The following is a 26,515-nucleotide window of genomic DNA, read 5'->3' as shown; positions in this document are numbered from 1 at the left end:
TTTGACTGAGGAATGAGAAAATACTAGTCCTAAACTAACAGTCCTTTGAGTTTTCTCCATTGCACTCCATGGATGGTAAGACAATGAAAAGAATCTTTGACTTTACTGAAGACAATCACAAAGATGATAAAGAACTGGTTCTGGCTATGTTTGGTGTGTACTTTATACCTCAGAGAAATGTGGTTTGTGAAAGAGCATGTTTTCACCAGAGAATTCAAGAACCAGGGGAAAATTGTTGAATGGTTTGAATGAAAACTGTGATTTGGGGAATGCAAAAAATATCAGACAGGCTGTTAGTGGGATAACAGATAAAAACTAGGGCTATCAAGCGATTAATCACACTGTTAAACAATAATAGAATGCCATTTAAATATTATTGGATGTTTTCTACATTTTCAAATATATTGATTTCAATTACAACACAGAATACAAGGGCTCACTTTATATTATTATTCTTATTACAAATGTTTGCACCTTAAAAATGATAAACAAAAGAAAGAGTATATTTCAAGTCTATCAAATACAAGTATTGTAGTGCAATCTCTTTATAATGAAAGTTGAACTTACAAATATAGAATTATGTACAAAATATAACTATATGCAAAAACAAAACAATGTAAAACTTTAGAACCTACAAGTCCACTCAGTCCTACTTCAGCCAATCACTCAGACAAACAAGTTTGGTTACAATTTGCAGGAGATAATGCTGCCCACGTCTTGTTTACGTCACCTGAAAGTGAGAACAGGCATTTATATGGCACTGTTGTAGCCAGCATCGCAAGATATTTATGTGCCAGATGTGCTAAAGATTCATACATACCTTCATGCTTCAACCACCATTCCAGAAAACATGCGTTCATGCTGATTACAGGTTCTGCTCAATAATGATTCAAAGCAGAGCGGACCGACACATGTTCATTTTTGTCATCTGAGTCAGATGCCACCAGAAGAAGGGTTGGTTTTCTTTTTTGGTGGTTTGGGTTCTGTAGTTTCCGCATTGGAGTGTTGCGCTTTTAAGACATCTGAAAGCAAGCTCCACACCTCATCTCTCTCAGATTTTTGAAGGCACTTCAGATTTTTAAACCTTGGGTCGAGTGCTATATCTATCCTTTGAAATCTCACACTGGTACCTTCTTTGCATTTTGTCAAATCTGCTGTGAAAGTGTTCTTAAAACGAACATGTGCTGGATCATCATCCGAGACTGCTATAACATGAAATGTGTGGCAGAATGTGGATAAAACAGAACAGGAGACATACAGTTCTCCCCCAAGGAGTTCAGTCACAAATTTAATTAATGCATTCTTTTTTTAACGAGCATCATCAGCATGGAAGTATGTCCTCTGGAATGGTGGCAGAAGCATGAAGGGGCATATGAATGTTTAGCATATCTGGCATGTAAATACCTTGCAACACTGGCTATGAAAGTGCCATGCAAACGCCTGTTCTCACTTTCAGGTGACGTAAATAAGAAGCAGTCTGCAGTATCTCCTGTAAATGTAAACAAACTTGTTTGTCTGAGCAATTGGCTGAAGAAAAAGTAGGACTGAGTGGACTTGTAGGCTCTAAAGTTTTACATTGTTTTGTTTTTGGGTGCAGTTGTGTAACAAAAAAAATTTACATGTGTAAGTTACACTTTCACGATAAAGAGATTGCACTACGGTACTTGTATGAGGTGAATTGAAAAATACTACACTTCTACCCCAATGTAACGCGATGCGATATAACATGGGTTCGCATACAACACGGTAAAGCTCTGACACGCTGCTCTGAGCAGCGTGTTAAGGGTGGCAGGCTGGGCCAGGGCTGAGGGGTTGGATAAGGGGCCGAGGGTCTTGGGGGCGGTCAGGGGCTCCCACCCCCCAGGGTCTGGGAGGCAGGAGATGTGGGGGGGCGCTTTTGGGGTCCTGCAGTCCCAGAGTGACCCGGGGGATTAGCGGGGGGCCAGGAGCAGCCCGCTCCGCTTCCCTCGCCCTGGCCCCAGCCGTGTCGCTAGGGGGAGGGGGCTTGGGGAAAGGGATACCCACCGCACTCACCGGCAGCGGCGGAAGCAGAGCAGCCTGGCCCCAACCTGCTCCACTCCGCCAGCTCCCAGCTGTGGCGCTCCGCTTCCCTCCGTAGGTGGGTGCGGGACCTTTCCCCAACCCCACCCCCAGTGACACGTCGCTCCGCTTCCCACCGCAGGTGTGTGGGGGGGTGGCGTCCTTTTCCCCAACCTCCTCGCACTCACCCGCGGCTGGAAGCGGAGCGCTGCAGCTAGGAGGTGGCAGAGTGGAGCGGGCTGAGGCCGCGTTGCTCTGCTTCCTGCTGCTGCCGGTGAGTGCCTGTCAGGGCAGAGGGTGTGGATAGGGGTTAGAGCAGTCAGGGGACAGGGAGCAGGGGGGAAGGGTAGGGGGTGGGATCCTGGGGGTGATTAGGGACGGGGGTCTCTGGAGGACGCGGTCAGGGAACAAGGAACGGGGAGGCCCAAAGCAAGTTCGATATAACGTGGTCTCACCTATAACGCAGTGAGATTTTTTGTCTCCCAAGGACCGCGTAATGTTGGGGTAGAAGTGTATTTCTTTTGTTTATCATTTTTAAAGTGCAAACATTTGTAATAAAAATAATAATATAAAGTGAGCCCTGTACACTTTGTATTCTGTGTTGTAATAGAAATCAATATATTTGAAAATGTAGAAAAACATTGAAAAATATTTAATAAATTTCAATTGGTATTCTATTGTTTAACACTGCGATTAATTGCGATTAATTTTTTTAATCGCAGTTAATTTTTTTTTAGTTAATTGCAAGTTAACAGCCCGAATAAAAGCCTTTTCACATTAGCTACAATAGAAGAGAGATTTAACCCTAGCCACAGCTGTGCAGAAAGCAAATCAATCTGAATTGGTGAAATAGTAAAACCTAGGACAACTTGACAAACTTGAAGAACCTGAAATGAGCTTAGATACTGTAAACAGAAACTTGAGAGTTAAAAGTCAATATCATAAAACCCCTGAGGCAATGGGAGAGAACTCCCAGTCTTCGCAGAATACCAGCCTACATGCACAAGGTGTGAAAAAAAATCATATTCCAAGTGCTGAGGTATGTCCAGCCAGAGGTACATGGTGTAATACAAGCATAAAATATGGACATTTTGTGGATGTTTGCCACACCAGAGCAGTCAGGGAGTTGAGTCTTATTGCAGAGAAGTAAGAGCCACAGAAATAAATTATACAAGTAGCTTTGGCTTTTTTCTTTAGGGGAAAAGGAAAGCAGTTAAATTTCCATCAATCAAATTTTTCTGTTTCATATTCATCAATCTGGCATCTTCATTTCGTGAACGCTTACAGGAAATGAAACACAGAAGTAAGGACTAATATAAAATGTAGTGCCAAAAATAAAAAAGCTGTTAAACCACATTACAGCTACATAGTTTAAAATAAAGTTTCAGTGTTAGGAAATGTAAAAGGTAAAGTTTCTACAGCAACATTAACTTGGTCATATGGCACATACTACTGTGCACAGAATTTTTTATTCTGGTTAAATATTAATTAACATTAATTTCTGCATATCCCTGGAAAAACCTTAACTTCTGCAGTTCCTGATATTTTAACTCAAAGACCTTAATTGTGTTATCAAACATTTTGCTAAAAAAAAAAAAAAAAAAAGCAAGAGCCAAAGTTATCCTTTTAGGTAGTTATGCTTTTAAGTTCACACCTGACTGATATTAATATGGCAATTCCCTCCTTTGCTTCTTCTAATATGTGACCAAAGATAGTTTTCTGCAAGTCCAGGTTAGCAGTGTAGTAGCACACTGTTTATACTGTGGTGCCTGCTTTCTTGCAAGGGGAACAAATATACTATGTCTGTGCTGAGGAAATTTTCCCTCAGTGTTCAGAACAGCTGTAAACTGGTTCAGCTGAACCATCCTTAAAACCAGACGGACACAAGTGTAGGTACCCAACGTAAAAAAACCACAAGACTCAAGTGGCTGGAACTGTTTTTATAAGTAAGTTAGACAAACCATCTGAAAGCAAGTTTTATTTTTTTTAGTCATGTCATGCTCCTGAACCAGATATGGACTGCTTAGAGAGCTTGCTTATATGTACCACATGTGTTCATCATAAGAGCCTTTAATACTCCACCATATTTGGCTGAGGTTTTGTTAAATAAGGTATTTTACATGTAGTGCCACCTAGAGGCTAAACAGCATGATACAGTTTAGCATTCTATTACATCTCCTTTCTACAAATATTTACATGGTCACAATATCTTTGTAGTTCAGTACGGATCAGTCTCTTAAGTGTCTGCATTGTACTGGTTTTCTATTTTCATAACTCAAATGCATAATCACTTGGTCACCTGGCTATCCATTAGTTGCAGCGACTGGCTGTGGTTGGTTTGGAATCGTTAAGTCATTGTCTTCTTGTTCTGCATCTGCCATCTGTACAGTTTGCTCTGTTGACTGTTCCTTTTGAGGAACAAACTGTAGATGTTCACATTTTCTGTTGAACTCTCCGCTGTTGGTCTCGATCACATATGATTTGGGCACTGAATTCTTTTTCTTTATGACATCTGGAGTTGTCCATCCCTTTTCTCTGTCCAATTTGGCATGAATATAGTCACCAGGTTCGAGTCCTGGGAGTTCTCTGTGTGACATCTGTTGTAAAAGTGTTCATAAGCTCTTTTAGCCTTTTTATCCTTTTTGGTTACTCCCTTCATGTCTACCACTTTGTAGATAGTGAGGTAGTTAAGCAAGGTCGGCATTGTACCTCCCACCCATGGTTGACCTCACTTAGTTTACCACTCCAGCACAACTGAAGTGCATTGCTTCTACTAAATTTTTACAGCAGGCTAGCTAGTGTGCATTAATTATCCTGCCGTAAAAAACACAACCTTTTTGGTCACTGAAGACTTAGTTTTGATGAATCCGGCGTCTGACCATTTGAGCAAGTGCTACAAAAGCCTTAGAATCATAGAATATCAGGTTGGAAGGGACCTCAGGAGGTCATCTAGTCCAACCCCCTGCTCAAAGCAGGACCAATCCCCAGTCTTTGCCCCAGATCCCTAAATGGCCCCCTCAAGGATTGAACTCACGACCCTGGGTTTAGCAGGCCAATACTCAAACCACTGAGCTAGTCCTCCCCTTCATATTTGATACAGCTTTTTTATCATAATGAGAATGACCTTCACAGTAACAACGGCTCACCTCTCCTCCCTAATTCCTACAAAGAGACCCTACTCCAAGCAGACCTTTCTATCTTCCAAAAAGTAGACAAGCCAGAGACTTTGTATTACCAGTCTCTTATTTGGAAGGCACTCACATACTCCAGCTACTGGCAGCAGTACAAAACCCTAAGATAATCAATGGATGACATATAAGAAAGAGTTTAAGACAACTTGGGGTCTGTTGAAGCAAAGTATCAGCATGTTGTCCTTTAGTTAGTGGGGCAAATAATGAAAGGCAAAGCAATGGTTCTGTGTACATTGTCCTTTGAAATGTTCCTTACTTTTGTGAAGATTCCAACACGGAATCTTCTCTGCTGATTCCATTACCAACTTTACCCTCTCTCAAACATCGGAAATTTTTCTATAGTATTTTTTTTTCAGTATGCAAGACATCCACTGATAGGGGAATCTTGTTCCAGATTAAGTTTCCCTCAAAACACAATTCATTTTGACAGAAAGCAGAGAAAGTCACTAGCAACTTTGTATACGTTATGTAAGTGCCAGAAAACCTAGAAACTATTCCAGGTTATACAAACCCAGAATTTTGAGGCTGGGACCACACAATGAGGTAAAAGATGTTATAGTGAAGGGGTGTATAAAAAAATCCCTTAAATAGATATGCAAGAAATATTCAATTTTAAATGTTTTTATAAGTGGGAAATTCTACAGCATCGCTAAAGTGATGGAAACAATACAAGCTGAGGTACTGCTGAATGTAATGAAATCCTTAAAGTGGTAAATTAGTTCTTCTCTCTCAACCCCTCCCTTATTCGTTTATTAAAATAAGTAAATAATTGTTCAGTAGCTCACCTGGGATACAGGCAAAAGGCTCTAGTAAAGCCTGGGATAAATGTTATTGGAATAGATTTATAGAGGGGAGGGGAAAATAAATTAATCTGTCACAATGTGCAGTCCAGTCTGCAGGGCGGATTAAAAAATCAATTTTAAACCAATCTGATATTTTAAATCGAAATTGGATCTTTTATTTATTAAAATAAATAAAATTAAATTAAAATAAATTTTAAAATTAATTTTGAAATTATAACAATCTATGTTAAGGTATAAATTTACTATAAGCCATTAATCATTCAAATTAAATTAAAACAATAATATTAAGCAATATGCGTTTGCTGTTAAAGTTTTAAAGAAAGTCGAACCACTGAACTGGTAAAAATCACTGGCTAAGTACCTAAACCCTGAGTGTGTTAAACTGCTAAACTAGTTTTTGACAGCAGGAGCCTCTTGTACAGATGCAAAGGAAATCGTTTCTGTATTTCAGTTTATTCAATTAGTTCAATTCAATTACTAGGTCATTCAAAGTTGAGAAACCAAATGAGAGTTGAAAATACAATAAATCTTGTTTTTCCTCTTCCACTATATAAATAAAAACCAGATGAGAGAGGGTGAGAGCTACTTGTTGTAAAATTTTAAAGGACCATGGTGATCAGAAACAAGAAGTTCAATTAATTAAACTACAGATAATACTGTGTCTAATAAATCAGTTTTCAATGTAAAGCATGTTTTGATAGTTGTTCTTATGTATACAGTACATTTATGGGTTAACTTTATTTAACTGCTAATTTTTTTAAAAAAATGCTGTTTTGTGCATTTAATTGAATTTGAATTTCCAAATAGTGCTTCACACAAATTAAAAATTAAAAAAATTAATCAACTGGTACGTAAGAAATGCATCATTCACTATTTTCTAGTATAATAAAAAAAGTAAGCATTAAGAATCTGTATAAATTAAGCTATGTAATTGCTTAAATATGTATCGATATAGTGTAGCCTCCTGGTTAAAAAAGAAGCTCCAAATTTAGTGTAAAGGCTATTTAGTTGCAAATCAATGTGTTTTAATGATTGCCAATCAATGAGAATCAACCTTTTCTTTAGGATAATAACTGAAAAGTACAAATGGAAAACGAGACTCAAATTGATTTAAATCAAGATTTCCTGCTTGCTGATATAAAATCATGATTAAAATCTGTGATTTTAAATTGCTGAGATTGAAATCAGTCCACCCTGTCAGTCTATTATAAAATAAATCCAGACAGTTACACGGCCTTCTTAAACACAAGTTATATTGCTCCATATTGTGTTTGGACTTGTCCAAGAGTAATTCAGCTTGAGGAGTAGGCTCATGTAAGCACACAGTAACCAGTAGTACTGGAGGTGCCCTTCATTGTGTGTCCTTAGAATGTACACAGTGTGCTATGTTGCAAGAAGATTCTAGATAAGTGACTTACAACGTGTGAGGACATCCTGGGGACTGAAATACATATTCTTTGAGTCATATCAGTGGTGAACTCACCCCCTAATTATTTCAGAACTGGCATGTAACCCATGAGATAGTGCTGTTTGAATCTGGCAGAAGGTGCCCTTGAACACACTGGATAGTGGAAGGAGAATGAAGAAAGGGGCTGCAATTTCTTGGAAAGTCATTTCTTACACAAATACTTTTCCTCTAGTATGTCAGTGGAAACATCAGAAGGTTCTCGGGATGATAAGAGAGTCTTATAGTAACAATGTAATAGTACTAGGTTTAATTGGGAACCAGATTTAAAAAAAATATTTTGCATTTTATACACGTGGGCAATGTTTTCCCTTCTGGACTTTGTATATTTAAATGTGACCCTTTCTTGGCAAGAGCAGGCAGCAAGGTGTCTCAGATGAAGCTGAGTGTCTGACACCTGAGCTGAATTTGGTGCAGGGAGTCTAAAGTCAAAGCATGTTAGCAAAGTTTAGTTGTTAAGAGAGTTTGTGTGTGGGTTTCGCGTTCATTGCTCCATAATAGATTCAGAGTCCATTAATATCACTTCAGCCTTTCATGCCAGGCAGGAACTTCAGCCTAACTCAGGTTCTGCCTTACCCTTTAGACAGCAAATTTAAAATTAACTGTTTCACTCCTTGACTCAAAGAAATTCCAGTCAGTTTCCTTCTCATAGGACACAAAGTTTAAGTAGAGGCTTTTTGGCAGCAGAAAATCATGCTTACAGAGACAAAGGGGAAAAAAAGTGTGATGAGTTTAATTTCCAAGAACAGTGGATAGTATTGGGGTCTAGTAAAACAGAATGTATAGTTACGAAACGATTTGGAACTGCACTTCTAAGAAAAATAGTGTTAATGGGAAATCTAGTTAACTGGCCTTAACTGTTAATAATTGCAGTTTTTTACATATAAAACATATAGGGTATAATTCTTCTTTCTTTATCCTCCTGCTCTTCAGGTGCATAGGGCATCCTCCAGTTTTTGCTGTTTATTTGGGGCTTGTGCTGGTCTGTTCCAGCTTCTGGGTTTCATGTGAATGAATTTTGCTTCTTCCTCTATTCTTCTGTGTTTCTCTAGGTTACCCTCTTTTTCTCTTTCCAGGTGGTGCGTCCATATTATCACTTGTCATGGAAATTATGTTGGTGGCATCTGTAAAATGTCCTAAATATGTCCGTAGTTGTCATCATATTTGATAATTTAGATTGGTTCGCTTTACTTACAATTTCTGATGGTGCAAAAAATTTTTTTCCAATGGACTCCGAAGATCTTTCTGCAGGCTTTTACTTTGGAATGAGTTGATCTTATTAATTTCTATTGTAGATTTCCATGATTCTGCTCCGTAAAGGACAGACATGACACTGGAGTTAAAAATGTGTGGTTTTGTTGGTGCCAATCATGCTACTTTTCCAAATCTTTTCAAGTTTATAAAAATTGTTTACTGCTTTTGATATTTGTTGCTTCACATCCTGCGTGGTGTCACCATCATTGCACATCTCACCCCTAGGTAAGTAAAATGACTGACTTCTTCTAGTGTTTCTGCATCCACTCTGGTTAGTTTTGGGACATTGATAGTTGTATATTTTGCCTTCCCCTTCTTGAAGAACAAATCAACATCTGTATCTGCCAAAAGATGTATTTTCTTCCTTCTGATGTGTTGAACTAATCAGGACAAGGTCAGTAGCAAAAATGAGGTCATCCCATTGTGCTTTATCATTTGTCCATAAAATTCCTTGGTTGCCTTCTGCAGTTACTTTCCTCATGACATAGTACAAACAATTACCAGTACCAGTACAATTACATAGTACAAACAATTACCACATTACCAGTACAAACAATAGTGGGGACATAATGGACATAGTACATCCTTGCCTTACTCCAGTTGTCGCTAAAAACCCCTAGCTGCTGTTGTCACTATCTCTGATCCAAATGAACTACTAGGAATACATGATGAGGAGCTTCTACTAGAACTTGATATTGATTTAGAAGATATTACAATGGAATAAGTTAAAGCCATCAGTAAACTCTCAAAAATGAGATTGCAGCTGGAGAGGGCAACATTACTGGACAGATACTTAAAGCAAGTGTTGGAACAATGCTCCAGGCTTTCCTTATGTTTTTGGATAGAATATGCTATGAAGAAAATAACCCAGCCTGGTAGAAGAGAGGCCTTTTAGTAATATTGCCAAAGAAGGGTGAGCTTGCCAGCTGCAATAACTGGAGAGGAATCACATTACTTGCAGTGCCTGGGAACATCATGTGTAATGTCATCCTGAAACATATCAAGAAACAAATAGACTTCCAACTTAGAGAGTAACAAGCAGTTTTTAGACCCTTGAGATAATATGAAGACCAATTGTAGTTCTCAGACATATACAACAAAGTGTGGAATGGCAAACAGCACTTGTGATGAATTTTATAGCTTTCCGGAAGGCATATGACAAAATTTATAGAGATAGTCTTTGGAAAATTATGGTATACTATGGAATACCAGCAATATAATTAGAATCATCAGGGATCTAAACAGGGTATAATTAGGATATCTGAAATATATTCGAGGTATACCATGATATAAATCTCTTTCTAGGCTTCTTCAGTGTACATCAACATCATTGTGAATATACATTTTTAAAAATTTTCCCTTGTAGTGTATCCTAAACTCAGGTTCTGGGCACATTAAATAGCATAACCACCTGGAAGAAGTTTTAAACATCTTTCCTGTACTGGTTTCCCATTGAATTTAGAATGGAAACTTACTGGCAACAGTCTTCAATACTACATAGTGAAGCATTTGGAAACATTCTATAAAATTAAAGCTATTGATACCTACTTGTATTTAACTACTGTGGCAAGTACCAACTTACAGTTTGGTATAACTTCAGCAGATCTACAGCAGTATCTCTTGGCTATAACTATGAAGTAAACTTTTATTTTTAATTGCTGTGAAGAAGCAATGAGTCAGAGAGTGCCTCTCATGAATGACAGGTAATTGATCTGTCCCTTCAGAATAGGTTATTATGAACTCTGAGGGGGAAATGTCCACTTCCTGCTTATGACTTCCATGAAATCTTATCTGAAATCATGATGTTGGTGACAGCAACCCTAACAAAAAAAAAATCTTCTGTTCTGGGTAATTTATTTTGACAAGTACCACTTCTTTATGCTGCAAGTTTGATATATTTAGAATCCCTTTTTAAGGACCAAATGTTGCACAGCATGCGGTTTGTTGTTCAGCAGCAAAATAACTTTTACTGTTTTGATTGTATGATTCACTATAATTGTTTAAATATTTATGGAAAAAGATCTAATGTTTATACATGTTATGTGGGCTGCTGCTGTTGCAACAGCACTTTCAATGTGGCTATAAATGATAGCTGACTTCATTCCATTTAGAAGTCTAAAAAAACATTAACTCAAAAGGGACAGATAAGGATATTACTAAAATGATGTAATCTACTCTTTAATGAGCATCTTTGTTCATGTTAGAGCACAGATCATATAATATTGTACAAAAATTGAATGTCATGAACATAAATTTGTTAGTCTCTAAGGTGCCACAAGTAATCCTTTTCTTTTTATAAAAATATACGAATACCTAATATATACCTGGTGTTATATAGAATTGAGAGAGCTTGATGGACCCTGCTCCAAGCAGCCTCAGCCTGTAATCTAATTAAAAAAATATTTGGAGAATTTTGGTGTCTGATTTGAATGACCAGAGGATGGATTTATCTCAGGGAATCAAATATCTAAATATTCAATATTGAATTTTGAACATACTGCAAGTTTAGATCATGACCCTGCACTTGGATTCATGTGGGCAGACTCCTGTGCCCATGCAGAGCCCTAATGAAGAAAAAAAATCAGTGTAGACAGAATGATTATTTGAATTACAGTATGTGTAACTTTGCTAGTCTCTGGACAGTAGCTTTTATCACCTTGATCTTAAAAGAATGTTGTATGACATAAACTAATATCTATCTGATATATTTTTAAAGAACAGCAGTTAGTGTTCTGTATTCAAAGCTACTGTAGCTGCTTGAGACAAAGCTGCTGATTTAATCATATACATTTATCCAGCCAGCAAGTGTAAATACAGTAGAACCTGAGAGTTACAAACACCAGAGTTACATTCAGTCAACCACACACCTCATTTGGAACCGGAAGTACGCAATCAGGCAAGCAGGCAGACGCTGTGCATATCATTACTGGATCAAGCTCTGTGAAGAGATACAGAGAGCTTCAGACACAGGAAACCTCAAAGTCCTGTATGATGGTCTGAAGAAAGCTATTAGTTCCACTGTCAACAAGGTTGCCCCACTCAAATCACTCAGTGGTGAAATCATTACAGATAAAAGCAAACAGTTGTCTTGTTGTGTCAAACACTATTCAGAGCTATATGTAGATGAAAGAAACATCACCACCGAATCACTGGATCAAATACCAACTCTACAGGCCATGTCAGAGCTAGATGTGTAGAAGAGCTAAGAAAGGCCATTGATTTGCTGACAAGTGGCAAGGCTCCTGGAAAAGATGGCATCCTAGCGGAAATCCTCAAGTGCGGGAAAGACAGCCTATTACCATATGTGCCGAGTTTCTAATCTGCCGGGAATGCTCCCACCCCGGCTCTGCCCAAGCCCCGCCTCCACTCCACTCCTTCCCCCAATGCCCCACCCCCACCCTGCTTGTTCCCACCCCTGCCCTGCCCCCACCATGCCTCTTCCTCTCCCCGCCCCACCTCTTCCCTTCCAGTTCTGTCCCCTCCCTCAAGTGTGCTGTGCCCTCGCTCCTCCCCCTCCCTCCCAGCACCTCCTGATGCTGCGAAACAGCTGATCTGTGGAAGGTGCGGGGAAGGAGGGGGAGGTTCTGATGAGGGGCTGCCTGTGGGGGCTCAGTGCCCACCATTTTTTTCCTGAGGGTGCTCCAACCTCGGAGCACCCACAGAGTCGGCACCTATGCCTATTACCATATCTTCATCGGCTGCTACTTAATTGCTGGAAAGAGGGTGAGGTACCACAAGAGATGCGTGACACAAACATCATTATTTTGTATAAAAATAAAAGCGAAAAGGACCACTGAAACAACTACAGGGGTATCTTGCTACTAAGGGTATGTCTACACTACGGAATAAGGTCGAATTTATAGAAGTCGTTTTTTTAGAAATAGGTTTTATATATTCGAGTGTGTGTGTCCCCACAGAAAATGCTCTGAGTGCATTAAGTGCATTAACTCGGCGGAGTGCTTCCACAGTACCGAGGCTAGTGTCGACTTCCGGAGCATTGCACTGTGGGTAGCTATCCCACAGTTCCCGCAGTCTCCGCTGCCCATTGGAATTCTGGGTTGAGATCCCAATGCCTGATGGGGCTAAAACATTGTCGCGGGTGGTTCTGGGTACATATTGTCAGGCCCCCCTTCCCTCCCTCCCTCCGTGAAAGCAAGGGCAGATAATCGTTTCGCGCCTTTTTTCCTGAGTTACCTGTGCAGACGCCATACCACGGCAAGCATGGAGCCCGCTCAGGTAACCGTCACCGTATGTCTCCTGGGTGCTGGCAGACGCGGTACGGCATTGCTACACAGTAGCAGCAACCCATTGCCTTGTGGCAGCAGACGGTGCAATACAACTGGTAGCCATCCTCGTCGTGTCCGAGGTGCTCCTGGCCACGTCGCCTGGGAGCGCCTGGACAGACATGGGCGCAGGGACTAAATTTGGAGTGACTTGACCAGGTCATTCTCTTTAGTCCTGCAGTCAGTCCTATTGAACCGTCTTATGGTGAGCAGGCAGGCGATACGGATTGCTAGCAGTCGTACTGTACCATCTTCTGCCGGGCAGGCAAGAGATGAGGATGGCTAGCAGTCGTATTGTACCGTCTTCTGCCGGGCAGGCAAGAGATGAGGATGGCTAGCAGTCGTACTGTACCATCTTCTGCCGAGCAGTCATGAGATGTGGATGGCATGCAGTCCTTCTGCACCGTCTGCTGCCAGCCAAAGATGTAAAAGATAGATGGAGTGGATCAAAACAAGAAATAGAACAGATTTGTTTTGTACTCATTTGCCTCCTCCCCCGTTTAGGGGACTCATTCCTCTAGGTCACACTGCAGTCACTCACAGAGAAGGTGCAACGAGGTAAATCTAGCCATGTATCAATCAGAGGCCAGGCTAACCTCCTTGTTCCAATAAGAACAATAACTTAGGTGCACCATTTCTTACTGGAACCCTCCGTGAAGTCCTGCCTGAAATACTCCTTGATGTAAAGCCACCCCCTTTGTTGATTTTAGCTCCCTGAAGCCAACCCTGTAAGCCGTGTCGTCAGTCGCCCCTCCCTCCGTCAGAGCAACAGCAGACAATTGTTCCGCGCCTTTTTTCTGTGCGGACGCCATACCAAGGCAAGCATGGAGGCCGCTCAGCTCACTTTGGCAATTAGGAGCACATTAAACACCACACGCATTATCCAGCGGTATATGCAGCACCAGAACCTGGCAAAGCGATACCGGGCGAGGAGGCGACATCAGCGCGGTCACGTGAGTGATCAGGACATGGACACAGATTTCTCTGAAAGCATGGGCCCTGCCAATGCATGCATCATGGTGCTAATGGGGCAGGTTCATGCTGTGGAACGCCGATTCTGGGCTCGGGAAACAAGCACAGACTGGTGGGACCGCATAGTGTTGCAGGTCTGGGACGATTCCCAGTGGCTGCGAAACTTTCGCATGCGTAAGGGCGTTTCATGGAACTTTGTGACTTGCTTTCCCCTGCCCTGAGGCGCATGAATACCAAGATGAGAGCAGCCCTCACAGTTGAGAAGCGAGTGGCGATAGCCCTTTGGAAGCTTGCAACGCCAGACAGCTACCGGTCAGTTGGGAATCAATTTGGAGTGGGCAAATCTACTGTTGGGGCTGCTGTGATGCAAGTAGCCCACGCAATCAAAGATCTGCTGATATCAAGGGTAGTGACCCTGGGAAATGTGCAGGTCATAGTGGATGGCTTTGCTGCAATGGGATTCCCTAACTGTGGTGGGGCATAGACGGACCCCATATCCCTATCTTGGCACTGGAGCACCAAGCCGGTGAGTACATAAACCGCAATGGGTACTTTTCAATAGTGCTGCAAGCTCTGGTGGATCACAAGGGACATTTCACCAACATCAACGTGGGATGGCCGGGAAAGGTACATGACGCTCGCATCTTCAGGAACTCTGGTCTGTTTCAAAAGCTGTAGGAAGGGACTTTATTCCCAGACCAGAAAATAACTGTTGGGGATGTTGAAATGCCCTCCCCAGAAACCTTTTGCAAAGGCTGTGGGAGTACATCCAGGAGAGCCGCAAATGCCAGGGCAAAGTAATCCTTTCATATGCTTGCTTTTAAACCATGTATAGTATTTTAAAAGGTACACTCACTGGAGGTCCCTTCTCCGCCTGCTGGGTCCAGGAGGCAGCCTTGGGTGGGTTCGGGGGGTACTGGCTCCAGGTCCAGGGTGAGAAACAGTTCCTGGCTGTCAGGAAAACCGGTTTTTCCACTTGCTTGCTGTGAGCTATCTACAACCTCCTCCTCCTCATCATCTTCTTCGTCCCCAAAACCTGCTTCCGTATTGCCTCCATCTCCATTGAAGGAGTCAAACAACACGGCTGGGGTAGTGGTGGCTGAACCCCCTAAAATGGCATGCAGCTCATCATAGAAGCGGCATGTTTGGGGCTCTGACCCGGAGCGGCCGTTCGCCTCTCTGGTTTTCTGGTAGGCTTGCCTCAGCTCCTTCAGTTTCACGCAGCACTGCTTCGGGTCACTGTTATGGCCTCTGTCCTTCATGCCCTGGGAGATTTTGACAAAGGTTTTGGCATTTCAAAAACTGGAACGGAGTTCTGATAGCATGGATTCCTCTCCCCATACAGCGATCAGATCCCGTACCTCCCGTTCGGTCCATGCTGGAGCTCTTTTGCGATTCTGGGACTCCATCATGGTCACCTCTGCTGATGAGCTCTGCATGGTCACCTGCAGCTTGCCACGCTGGCCAAACAGGAAATGAGATTCAAAAGTTCGCAGTTCTTTTCCTGTCTACCTGGCCAGTGCATCTGAGTTGAGAGTGCTGTCCAGAGCGGTCACAATGGAGCACTCTGGGATAGCTCCCGGAGGCCAATACCGTCAGATTGTGTCCACAGTACCCCAAATTCGAGCCAGCAAGGCCGATTTAAGCGCTAATCCACTTGTCAGGGGTGGAGTAAGGAAATTCATTTTAAGAGCCCTTTAAGTTGAAATAAAGGGGTTCATCGTGTGGACGGGTGCAGATTTACATCGATTTAATGCTGCTAAATTCGACCTAAAGTCCTAGTGTAGACCAGGGCTAAGTGTAGCAGGAAGAACTTTAGCAAAATTCATCTTAGTGCACCTACAACAGCTGACGAAGCATGTCTACCCTGAATCACGGTGTGGATTCAGGGCTGGAAGATCAACTACAGACATGATATTTTCTCTGCGTCAACTGCAAGAAAAGTGAAGAGAGCAAAACTGACCATTGTACACCGCCTTTGTAGACCTAAGCAAAGCATTCAACACAGTCAGCAGAGCAGGTCTATTTGCATACTAGAAAAGATAGGATGCCCACCAACCCTGTTAAGTCTTATACATTCATTCCACAACGACATGAGAGCAACTGTCCAGTTTGATGGGTCCACTTTGGACAGCTTTGAGATGAAAAGTGGAGTGAAGCAAGGATGTGATCTTGCCTCTACACTGTTTGGAATTAGTACTCTCGAACTGTGCATTTAAGGACATACATGAAAGATAGAGTGCATCTCCACACAAGATCCGATGGGAAACTCCTTCAACCTGTCGTGCTGGCTGCTGCTTCCTGCAGCTCCCATTGGCTGGGAATGGCGAACCGCGGCCACTGGGAGCTGCGGGGGGCCGTGCCTGCAGACGGTCAATGTCAGCAAAATGTCTCATGGCCCACAATCAGACTACCCTGATGGGCCTCAGGTTGCCCACCACTGATGAAGACCAAAATGCTAGTATACCAAGCTTGCCTCCTCAGCACTGTCATGTATGGTGGGGAAACACGGACAACTTATGCCCATCAGGAGAAAAGGTTAAACAGTTTCCACCTACATTGTTTATGCCACATACGCAACACCAAATGGCAAGATAAACTCACCAACACATAAGTTCTTTGAAGGGAAAATTTACCAAGTGTGACAGCCCTCCTCAAGCAAAGATGACTGCTCTGGCTGGGCCATCTGAGTAGGCTGGAAGACGGACGAACACCCAAGGACATGTTATATGGGGAGCTATCAGAGGAAACAAGAACAACAGGACAACCCAAGCTTCGCTATAAAGACATATGTAAGCGAGATATGAAGGAATTTGAAATTGATCTTGACCAGTGAGAAACCTTGGCAAGTGATTGTAACAAGTGGCGCTATCCTCTCTATCAGAGTATCAAAGTCCATGACAGAAGCTGACTACTACAGCTTGAAGAGAAAGGAGCCCATAGGAAGCAAGCAGCTCCGAACCAAGATACATGCATTTGCAATAATTGCTAAAGATCATGCAAATCTCGTATTGAACTATTCAGTCACATGAGACATTGCAAACCATCTACATCAGAGGCTGCAATTCCCACCATCTCTCACAGACGAAAGGATGCCGACAAACTGTTAAACATAAGCTACTAAAAAAAAAAAAAAGGAAAAGCAGTATTTTTCTTCTGCATAGTAAAGTTTCAAAGCTGTATTAACTCAATGTTCAGTTGTGAAGTTTTGAAAGAACAGTCATAATGTCTTGTTCAGAGTTATGAACAACCTCCATTCCCGAGGCATTCATGACTCTGAGATTCTACTGTAAGGATCTTTCATTTAGTTTGTGCGTTTACAATTTAATTATTTAGAAATCTTCCTAGTTAATTTCACTTGGCAGCCTCTCAACATTCTTTTGAAATGTTAATATATTTAATTTGGCTTTCAGAACATGAGTATTTAAAAAAGCATGTATACAGTGTGTACTTTTGTAACATGCACAAACAAATTTAGATAATTTGGTGGGACTTTCTTGGCTTCTGTGATTGTGACTACACAGATTTACCCAGAGGCTTATACAGTAACTGAAAAACACAACCACTTTTTTCAGGGAGAATTCTTGATATTCCATTTAAATGCAGTACTCCTTCAATTTTAGGATCAGATGTATCAGTTTTATGCAGTAAATTAAAAACATATGTTACATAAAACCAACATACTTTACATAAAACCAAAGCCGTAATTTTTCTGAGTTTTATGAAATCCTTGTAAGTGGATAGGCTAATCATAGTCTAGTTCTTCTCAGGTTTAATCTTGAAGCTTTGGACAAGGGGGTTTTTCATGCCTTCTTATTTCAAATGCTATAATATACATAAAATATTTTAAAATATTAATTAAAATACTTAGAATATCAGTTGGTGTGTATCTGTGTCTCTTGCCTAAAAAAAATTATCATTGCTTCTGTAGTGTGAAAGAATCTCTCTCCTCTAACTTCTTGGTACTCCATTGTTTTTGCACATGTTTCACTTACTAGTCAAGTTGTGCTGATATGTGCCCACTGATATAAGATTTCTTTAGTTTTAATGGCAGTAACATATTTGTTTTTAGAATTCCAGAATGCACATATGTTGTAAATCATGTGTTGTGTATTCTTTCCTATTTCTCAGCTGTATCATTGTATAATGGCAAATTGGCATCAGATCTATGGCATAGAATTTGTGTTTTCGTGATCTGATTAGTACTGCTCTTTTTCAAATGGATTCTGAACTGCTCAGTTGTGTATCATGGGCCCTAGACTGCTAACAACTCAAGGAAATTGTAAATCCTGCAGGGGCTTAGGCTAAATAAAGGAGTGCTCAAGGTGGTCCACAAGACAATGTCTCTGGTAAGATAAAGTCTTCTCTATAAAAAAAGGTTTGAAAACCCCAGCAGTATATCAGAAAGTCTTCCCCCACTCTGCCTTGAAAGTGTGCCTCAGCATTTGTCTATTCAAACTGACTGCTGAGACTAGTAATGACTGTGATCACTACAGACCTAGCCTGGAAATGAAGCAGTGGTTTATAGGAAAACACGCTTTACATTCTGTCAATCTTCTTAGCCATCTGGTTCCTCCTCTTCTGCTCTTTGAAATGCAATTACAAACTGGATTAGTATTCAGGATAATTTTTTAAACGATTAAATAGCATGAAAAATATTTTTAACTGACATTCATGCTTGTCTTGGTGAAGAATGAGCAAGCAGTAGATGTCAGAGACTTTGGGGACAGGATCAATCATGAGGGCTTCTGTTCCCAAGAGACTCAGTTTCCACTCCTTCCATAAGAGGAGAGAAACAGGAACTGTCATGAACTCCAGGAGCAGCAGTGCCCATGAAGGTCATGTTGATTTACTGATAAATAGAAATGACCAATCCCCTTCTCAAATGAGCTTACACAGTTCCTTTGAGAACTGATACCTTACCCATAATGGTACTTCGAAAGCACTGGTTCCCAGCCTTTTTGAAAGGCTGAACTTATTTACCAGAATTAAACCGTGGGTATACAACCCTGTGCCCTTATCCTACCATTCAGTTGTGGATCCTCAAACAAACAATTTAATTATGGGTCCTCTTAAACATTACTCGGACCCTGACTGTTACCCCTGCTGAGTAGGGGCTTCAATCTCAATCACAAAACAGGGATTTGGAACAAGTAAAATAGAAGGTTGATAATGTCAGCGTACTGATGCCCTGCCTGTAGGCTTTTATCATTTAGGTGTGGATAGACATTTGACCATAAGTTGTAAAAGCAAGATGAAGCAATATTAATACAGTGACTATCTCTCTTTCTTATTATGTATTATTAAATATTTATATTATGGTAGCACCCAAAGGTCACACTACAAACATGGATAAGACACTACTTGCCCTTAAGGGCTTACAATCTGCAGACCTTTTTCTACCACAAACCATGTAACTAACGAAGCTGTTCCAAATTCTTCACCAGATTCATTTGTTTGTATGCTGCAACCCTGTCCCCTACCCTGTTTTGTATATTTTAGCTTGTAAACACACACAGCTTGTATCTTATTTATGTTTGTATAGCACCCAACACAATGGAGCTCAAATCTCAATTGCTGCCTTTGGGTGCTATCATTATAGGCTGGGCTGGTTGCCTGGTTAGTATTCAGATTGCCCAACACTTACCATTATAAGACCACTTACCATTACAAGAGATCCACTTCCTGGACACTACAGTACAAATAAGTGATGGTCAAATAAACACCACCCTATACCAGAACCCTTCTGACTGCTATACTTACCTACATGCCTCCAGCTTTCATCCAGACCACATCACACGATCCATTGTCTACAGCCAAGCCCTCAGATACAACCACATTTGCTCTAATCCCTCAGACAGAGACAAACACCTACAGGATCTCTATCAGGCATTGTTAAAACTACAGTACCCACCTGGGGAAGTGAAGAAACAGATTGACAGAGCCAGAAGGGTACCCAGAAGTCACCTACTACAGGACAGGCCCAACAAAGAAAGTAACAGAATGCCACTAGCCATCACCTACAGCCCCCAACTAAAGCCTCTCCAGCGCATCATCATGGATCTACAACCTATCCTGAAGGACGATCCCTCACTCTCACAGACGTTGGGAGACAGGCCAGTCCTCATGTACAGACAGCCCCCCAACCTGCAGCAAATACTCACCAGCAACAACACACCACACAACAGAAACACTAACCCAGGAACCAACCCCTGCAACAAACCCCGTTGCCAACTCTGTCCGCATATCTATTCAAGGGACACCATCATAGGACCCAACCACATCAGCCACACCATCAGGGGCTTGTTCACCTGCACATCTACCAATGTGATATATGCCATCATGTTCCAGCAATGCCCCTCTGCCATGTACATTGGCCAAACTGGACAGTCTCTACGTAAAAGAATAAATGGACACAAATCAGACATCAAGAATTGTAACATTCAAAAACCAGTAGGAGAGCACTTCAGTCTCCCTGGATACTCAATAACAGACTTAAAAGTCAACTAAGAGTCCTTGTGGCACCTTAGAGACTAACAAATTTATTTGGGCATAAGCTTTCATGGTCTAGAATCCACTTCATCAGATGCATGGAGTGGAAAACACAGTGGCAGGTATATATATACATATTACATGAAAAGATGGGAGTTGCCTTATCAAGCAGGGGGTCAGTCTGATGAGACAATTCAATTAACAGTAGAATACAAAGGGAGGAAAAATCAGTTTTGTAGTGGTAATGAGGGCGGTCCATTTCAAACAGTTGACAAGAAGGTGTGATCACTAAAAAGGTGATTTTTCGTCCCTTGGTATTCTACTGTTAATTGAATTGTCTCTTTAGACTGGCCCCCCTCTTGGTAAGGCAACTCCCATCTTTTCATTACTGTGTATGTTGTGACAAAGTTCCTCCTCTACCTTGGTGGGTCTTGCGCTTATTGGCAGATTTGCTCGCCTTGGAGCTTCACAGCAGCCTTCAATTTGGCCATTTTTGTGAACCCACAGTCTAGGTCAACTCCTTCTGTGTCTGACCAGGAGTTGGGAGGTTTGGGGGGAACCCAGGCCCGCCCTCTACCCTGGGTTCCAGCCCAGGGCCCTGTGGAATGCAGCTGTCCAGAGTGCCTCCTGGAACAGCTGTGTGACAGCTACAACTCCCTGGGCTACTTCCCCATGGCCTCCTCCCAACACCTTCTTTCTCCTCACCATAGGACCTTCCTTCTGGTGTCTGATAATGCTTGTAACTCCTCAGTCCTCCAACAGTATGCGTTCTCAATCTCAGCTCCTAGTGCCTCTTGCTCCCAGCTCCTTACATGCGCACCACAAACTGAAGTGAGCTCCTTTTTAAACCCAGGTGCCCTGATTAGCCTGCCTTAATTGATTCTAACAGCTTCTTCATTAGAACACCTGCAGTCAATCAGCCTGTCTGTCTCAATTGTCTCCAGAAGGTTCCTGATTGTTCTGGAACCTCCCTATTACCTTACCCAGGGAAAAGGGACCTACTTAACCTAGGGCTAATATATCTATTACTCTCCTGTAGCCATCTGGCCCGACCCTGTCACAATATATATACTTGCTGCTGTATTTTCCACTCCATGCATCTGATGAAGTGGGTTCTAGCCCACGAAAGCTTATGCCCAAATAAATTTGTTAGTCTCTAAGGTGCCACAAGGACTCCGTGTTGTTTTTGCTGATACAGACTAACACAGCTACCGCTCTGAGATTTAAAAGTCGCCATTCTTCAACAAAAAAACTTCAGAAACAGAAGAACTGGAATTAATTTGCAAACTTGACACCATCAAATTAGTCCTGAATAAAGACTGGGTCACTACAAAAAATAATTTCCCCTCTGTTGATACTCACACCTTCTTGTCCACTGCTGGGAATGAGCCACATCCACCCTAATTGAATTGGCCTCATTAGCACTGACCCCCACTTGGTATGGAAACTCCCATCTTTTCATGTGCTGTATATTTATACCTGCTTACTGTATTTTCCACTCCATGCATCCAATGAAGTGGGTTATATCCCACGAAAGCTTATCCCCAAATAAATTTGTTATTTTCTAAGGTGCCACAAGGACTTCTCGTTTTTTTTTATTATAAGACTGTTTTCAGTTGCTTATAACTTTGCCATTCTTTAACATTTTGGGTGAAATTTTTCATGCTGGGTCTCTGCCTCAGATTGATGTTTTTTGGGAGGTGAGCAGAGGGGGAGGGAATTTCCATCAAAAGAGTTCAGTCTTTTCTGAGAATGAGACTAAGGAAAAGTATGTTGTCTTGACCAAGTTAAAATTTCTGGTGATGTTGTCTTTGAAAACTTCAAGCATAGCCATGCTTTGGAGCAGAGACTTGAAATTTGACATGGATTGGCCTTATTCTCAGGATTGCAACTTTTGCCATCCCTGTGAAGATCTGCCCAACTTTGGGCAAGTTATAAGTCTTGGAAAAATCCCAGTTTGCATGTGTTCAGTAGAGACTTGCTAGAGCTTTACAGTAAAAAAACCTCATCTGCACTGAATATGCTTCAGCCAGGGGCTACACGGTTCTGAGCAGGACTTTCTATGCAATTGCTGCCGTGGGCCAGGCTGGGGCCGGGAACAGAAACTGACAACAGCAAGATCATCTCTCCTGTGCAGTGACTGATGCCCCAGCTGGGCCCAGACAGCATGGAGGAGGAAGCTGCTGGATTCAAATACAGAGGAGACAAGAGCCAGATCCAAGGGTGGAGAGAAGCAGACTGGGACAAGGAGTCTTAGTGGGAGAGGGAAACTGGGGGTGGGAGGGAGAGTGGAATTAGTTGGGAAGGAGATAAACTGGGAACCAGTGGGGTGGGAGAAAGGAGGTGAGGGGAAGAGACATGGGATCTGACGAAGAGCCAGGATGCGAGGAAGGGGAGGAACTGAGATTGGACAAGGATCTGAGGGGAGAACTGAGACTGACTGGACAAGGAGCCAGTTGGTGGTGGTGATGAGGGGACTGATTGGGCAAGAATTCTATTCCAGGAGACTGGGACTCTGAGCTTGTGGGGTGGGGGGGAAGGAGGAAGGCAACTGGACTCGGTATGCGGAGGACACAGACGGATGGGACAAGGAGCCAGAGTAGGGGAATGGAACTGGCTGGGCAAGGGGACGGGGGGCAAAGAGTTGGGTGTGAGTGGGGAGACCTGGGATTCTCTGAGCAAGGAACACAGACTGGGAGTGGGGACTAGGAGAAAGACTGGGAGAGTGAGTCCAGAGGGGGAAACTAGGGCTGTCTGAGCGCTGGGATTGGGATGGGAAGCCTGAGAAGTGAGATTGGGACTGGTTAAACGAGGAGACGGTGCAAGGAGCCAGTAGTGAGAGTCAGGATGGGGACGTGGACAGTCTGGAGTGGATGTGGCAGAATGGGTCAAGCTTGTGGGGAACGGGCAGAAGACTTTGTGCTCCATAGAGCACACTCCTGTCCAGAGGCTGGAATGGAACGCAAGATTCCTGAGTTTCACCATTCCCCTGCTGTCAGCAAATATCTGTGAAATGCAGTGGCAAAGTGTGTTTCATGTCCCTCTAGTGCTGCTCCACATAGAATTAAAGTTGCCTGTGTAGCTGACATTTCTTAATTTTTGAGTGTTTGACTTTGCAACCTTAATGTCCTTTTAACATAGGGGTGTGTGTGTTTGTAGGTGTGTGTGTGGGGGGGGTATGTGTGTGTGTGTGTAATAACAGAAATGTTTACTAATAATAGCCATGTGCCGGTGGTGAAAAAATGCTGTTTTAAGCATATAGCATGATATACATCCTTCAGACTCAATTGTGCCATTTAAGCACAGTCACACCACCCCAGGGGGAACACCATGAGGCACTGTGCAGCATGCCTTCCTGAGCTGCTTGACATATGCAGGTTGTTCATTGCTGTACACCTTTATGAGGCTAGCCAGGGTGTGTGTGTTTCTCCCAATAGAAATAGAAATGTAGTTGCCCCTAAACTCCAATTCTGTTTGACCCATCAGCAGGCCATTGGTGTTGGGATGGCTCTTTATGCTATTCTTACTGCACATCACTCTCCCTCCGTGTCCTAGCTAGGCACAATCTAGCCCTTTCTGAAATTAATAGCAATAATGTACTGAATTGCTTTGGGTATGTTGTCTGGGGATCAAACTTACTTTGTTACAAGTACCTTGCATGGCTATGACCTACCATAGTTATCCATGTCTCCACTTCTGGTAACACAGTTGCGTTTGTCATTAGATACTTTGCATTGCAAACTGAAATCATGTAAATGGTGGTTTTTGTAGCTGCAGAAATACTGACTTTTTTGTGTCTTTACTTACAGCTTTTACGAGAATTGAAGCACCCCAATGTGATTGCATTACAGAAGGTTTTCCTTTCTCACAGTGATAGAAAGGTTTGGCTGCTGTTTGATTATGCTGAACATGATTTGTGGGTAAGTGCAATTTTCCTGTATTTTTAAAATATTTATACAACATTCATATGTGACACTGATATGTGTCTGTGTATAATATAGTTAAGGTTGTAACTGAGCATGTATTATAAGCCCAGTTTTGGCCTTCCCTCTAATATCCATGAGAAATGCCATATCAGCTTCAAAAATGAAGATTAGCTTTGAAGGCAAGATTGAATATTCTTACCAGATTTGAAGGGAATAGGTTATGGGGTTCCCAAATTGTCACCCTAAAATAGAAGTGTGAAGAAGCTTTCCACGCTTTCTTTTTGCAACTTTTGTTACAAAAATTAAGTGTGAGAGAGAGATTAGTTTACTGGCTTCCCATATCAATATCTAGTGTGGAAAACCAAAATCCAGTTGTCTTACACTCTAATTTCAAAGTTTATTAATGTCTGAATTTGTAATGTTGCTATGAGTGAGGCCTGTTCCACTGAGTTTAGAGTAGGATATGAAATGATTTCTGGAGATTTTTAAAAATGAAAACTTACATCTCTCGCCCATTTCCTCATAGTGATAGCATGTCAATGGCAGAAAGGGAATTTTTCCACCAAAAGTCTAATGATATTTGGTTTGATCTGTTATAGACTGAGGTTTGTTACAACATTGTGTTTTGGATTTGGGTACAGATTCTCAAGCTCCATTTCCCCATCCAAAATATATGGGCTTCTTAGATCTGGGGGCTTGGCTCAGGCCCAGAAGAGAACAAAACATCCTAAGAGTAATTTGTGGTGAATAAGTTCCTTTGAAAATGTTCTTGCCACTTCTGTCCTTATCATTGTCAGTCTCAATGTTATTACAAAGGCATCACTAATATGGAAGTTAGCATTACTAACAATATGTTTAATGTCAGTGGCAGATTGTTGAATTGCTTGTAATTACAAGTATATTAGATAATGAGAGCTATTTATACAAGACATTATCAGAAGTTCACTACTGAGGAAAGTAAACACAGACTATGCACAAAGTAAAAGAAAACTTAGATCACTCTGATCAGCTCATGAGATTTAATCCTCCTGCATATAATCTAGTTGAATCAACTTGCTCTGAAATGGTGACAGTCTTGCACTGAGTCACTTCTGAAGGTTCATCAAAATCAAATTACACAAAAATGTGTGTACTCTACATATATTTCCATTCTACATATTATAATTTTACATGCATATAATTTAAATAATTCTGTCCATCAGTTGAATTTACTTGTTTTTTAGAAAAAAGAAAAGGAGTACTGGTGGCACCTTAGAGACTAACAAATTTATTTGAGCATAAGCTTTTGTGAGCTACTGCTCACTTCATCGGATGCATTCAGTGGGCTTATGCTCAAATAAATTTGTTAGTCTCTAAGGTGCCACAAGTACTCCTTTTCTTTTTGTGAATACAAACTAACACGGCTGCTACTCTGAAACTTGGTTAGTCTCTAAGGTGCCACAAGTACTCCTTTTCTTTTTGTTTTTTAGAGTAACCACAAGAACCATTTTACTGCTGCATTGAGTGGCATGTTCAAGAACCCTTTTCACCAACCTTTGCTATTCTAAATTTTTTGTGTGTGTGGTATTCATATTGTGTAAAAAAAAAAAACAAAACACCACATGGCTAATAGATGAGGAATCACTATGTTTTAATGTTCTCACCACTCCTTATGGGTCTGGCTGTTGATTAGTCATAGTCCCAGTTTGGTTAATTGATATATATTATTTGAGATGTAATGTTTGTTACCCTAGCAGTTTCTGGCCTCTGACTTTCTCCTTACTCCTTTCTGTGCAATATGTGTTAATCAAATAATTTTCCTTTCCCATGCACCTGATCATGTCTCTCCACTTTTTAATCTTTACAAGAACTTTCCCTCTTCCTCTGCATAAAATTAGTTACATTCAAGGATCTCCATAACTTGGTTCTTGCCTAAAGCTTTGGCCTCATCTCCTCTAAAAGCCTCTTGTTCCTTCCATTTCTCCCCAGCATCACTCCTAACTTCCCCCTTTGTCTCTTTTGCTCACTCCCAACTTTGTGTCTTTTTTCATGCTGCCTCCAACAGCCTCCCAGTTAACGTACGTAAAGCTCCTTCACACTCCTCCTTCAA

General features: G+C 41.7%; 1 protein-coding gene across 1 annotated transcript in view; it reads left to right on the top strand.

Moving 5' to 3' along the window:
- CDK19 (cyclin dependent kinase 19) overlaps positions 1-26,515 on the top strand; it is a 220,455-nt gene that overhangs the window by 94,179 nt on the left and 99,761 nt on the right. The window contains 1 exon segment of the mRNA XM_073337045.1: positions 24,310-24,420. Within this exon segment, the coding sequence (XP_073193146.1) occupies positions 24,310-24,420 (111 nt within the window).

The sequence above is a fragment of the Lepidochelys kempii genome, chromosome 3 (assembly GCF_965140265.1).
Source record: "Lepidochelys kempii isolate rLepKem1 chromosome 3, rLepKem1.hap2, whole genome shotgun sequence".
NCBI classification, from domain to species: domain Eukaryota; kingdom Metazoa; phylum Chordata; order Testudines; family Cheloniidae; genus Lepidochelys; species Lepidochelys kempii.
This window is presented reverse-complemented; position numbering and strand designations above follow the sequence as displayed.